We start from the raw sequence: 1,473 nt of genomic DNA on the forward strand, positions 1-1,473 counted from the left end.
GAGAGCCACACCCCACACCGCAGCACACACAGCACGAGAGAAGGCGATGGCGCACTCGCCGTCGGGATCGGTCGCGGCGGCGGCGGCGGGAGAGGAGGAGGGGGCCATGGTGGAGGCGGCGGCGGAGGACGGCGGCGCCGAGTCCAGGATCACCGCGCTCCTCTTCGGTACGTACTCCCCTCGCTAAAACCCTAGCCCCCCTCCCCTCTCTTCCCGTCGCGTCGCGGGTGCTCGCTAGCTAGCCTAGCCTTCGGTTCTTCCCGGCGCGATCGTTCGTGCTCACGATGCGTGGCCCATCCGATTTGGTCTCCCGCTGCTCGATTCGGCGCCGTCGAACGTAGACTCGCGAAGGCGTCCAGATTTTCAGACGATGGGTGCTTCTTCTGAGAGATTTTAGAGCAGTTTGATTTGGGGGTTCGAGGAGAACCCTGGGAGAGTTGTTTTATGTTGAACGAGCAAATCCAATTTGAGTTAGGTTCCCCCATTTCGCTTCGGTGTGTTACGGCTGATTTTGATTTTGTTTATTTCCATGTCGTTTATTTGTCCGGTGCATTTGATTTCATCCGAACCAGGTTTCTAAAATCCAAGCGCGAATTAGTGTTGGAATTACTTTACTCTACTTGATAAATGATAATCATGAGATGCACGCATATTTCACTTTGCTACCTTCGATCGTTTCCTCACATTTAGCAACAAATCATCAAATTTACTAGTGTCGACTGCAACTCGATCGCTTGAAGGATTCCAAATTAATGCACGAACATTTCACCTGCTAGTTTCAAATTACAGTATTGATTGCAACGGGATCGTTTGCTATATTCCAAATTAAACACCGCGCACATTAAGCTCTTGGTGAAACAGTGACAGTGTGGCATTGCTAAGCTAACAACGCCGGTGTTGTTGTTCTTCCTCTTGGCACATTGGCGTGCAGACGTGTCGCAGCAGGTGCAGGAGGCCCTGCAGGGGATGCTGAAGATGACGGGGGAGATCGAGCAGTGCGGCGCCGAGATCGAGGCGGAGATCGAGCGGGCCAAGGAGGCCGTCGCCGACAAGGGCAGGGCGCTCGACGACGACCGCGAGAGGTTCCAGAAGGCCGCCGTCGCCGCGCTCAACATCCTCAGCGGCGGCGCTGCCGGCGACATCTGATCTCATCTGACCACGGTGGCGCGATTATCTGATCAAACTGAACCTGAATGTTGCCATCAGTGTTGAACCCTGATTGATTTACTCATGTAACCCTGATCTCCACTATTCCAGTACTACTTGAGATTGAGAGTACTAGTTGTTACCCGTGTAGGCAAAGTGTTATGATCCGTAGCTGTTGTGTGGTAGGGTAGCAGTACTAGTATGGAGTATGTTCTACTGGAGCTGCAGCTGATGCATTGGGGAAGATAACTCGGTCATCAATCGATGCAGATATTGTGAACAATCGCAAATGAGTTAGTAAGTATACTACTTCAGAGTTCAGAGGTA

The 1,473-nt window shown here is 52.4% G+C and overlaps 1 protein-coding gene across 1 annotated transcript; it reads left to right on the top strand.

The window, feature by feature from the left end:
* LOC4337983 (uncharacterized) lies at positions 1 to 1,473 on the top strand. Its single transcript, XM_015782568.3, has 2 exons — positions 1 to 167; positions 932 to 1,473. Exons 1-2 carry the CDS (start codon positions 47 to 49, stop codon positions 1,144 to 1,146), a joined length of 336 nt encoding a protein of 111 aa, XP_015638054.1. The 5' UTR covers positions 1 to 46; the 3' UTR covers positions 1,147 to 1,473.

Source organism: Oryza sativa, chromosome 5 (assembly GCF_034140825.1).
Source record: "Oryza sativa Japonica Group chromosome 5, ASM3414082v1".
Taxonomy (NCBI): domain Eukaryota; kingdom Viridiplantae; phylum Streptophyta; class Magnoliopsida; order Poales; family Poaceae; genus Oryza; species Oryza sativa.

Bases quoted from the DNA above. Each gene is read 5' to 3' on its own strand.
- LOC4337983 (XM_015782568.3), top strand. From the start codon at position 47: ATGGCGCACTCGCCGTCGGGATCGGTCGCGGCGGCGGCGGCGGGAGAG. The intron at 168-931 runs GTACGTACTCCC...ATTGGCGTGCAG, and splicing joins GATCACCGCGCTCCTCTTCG to ACGTGTCGCAGCAGGTGCAG.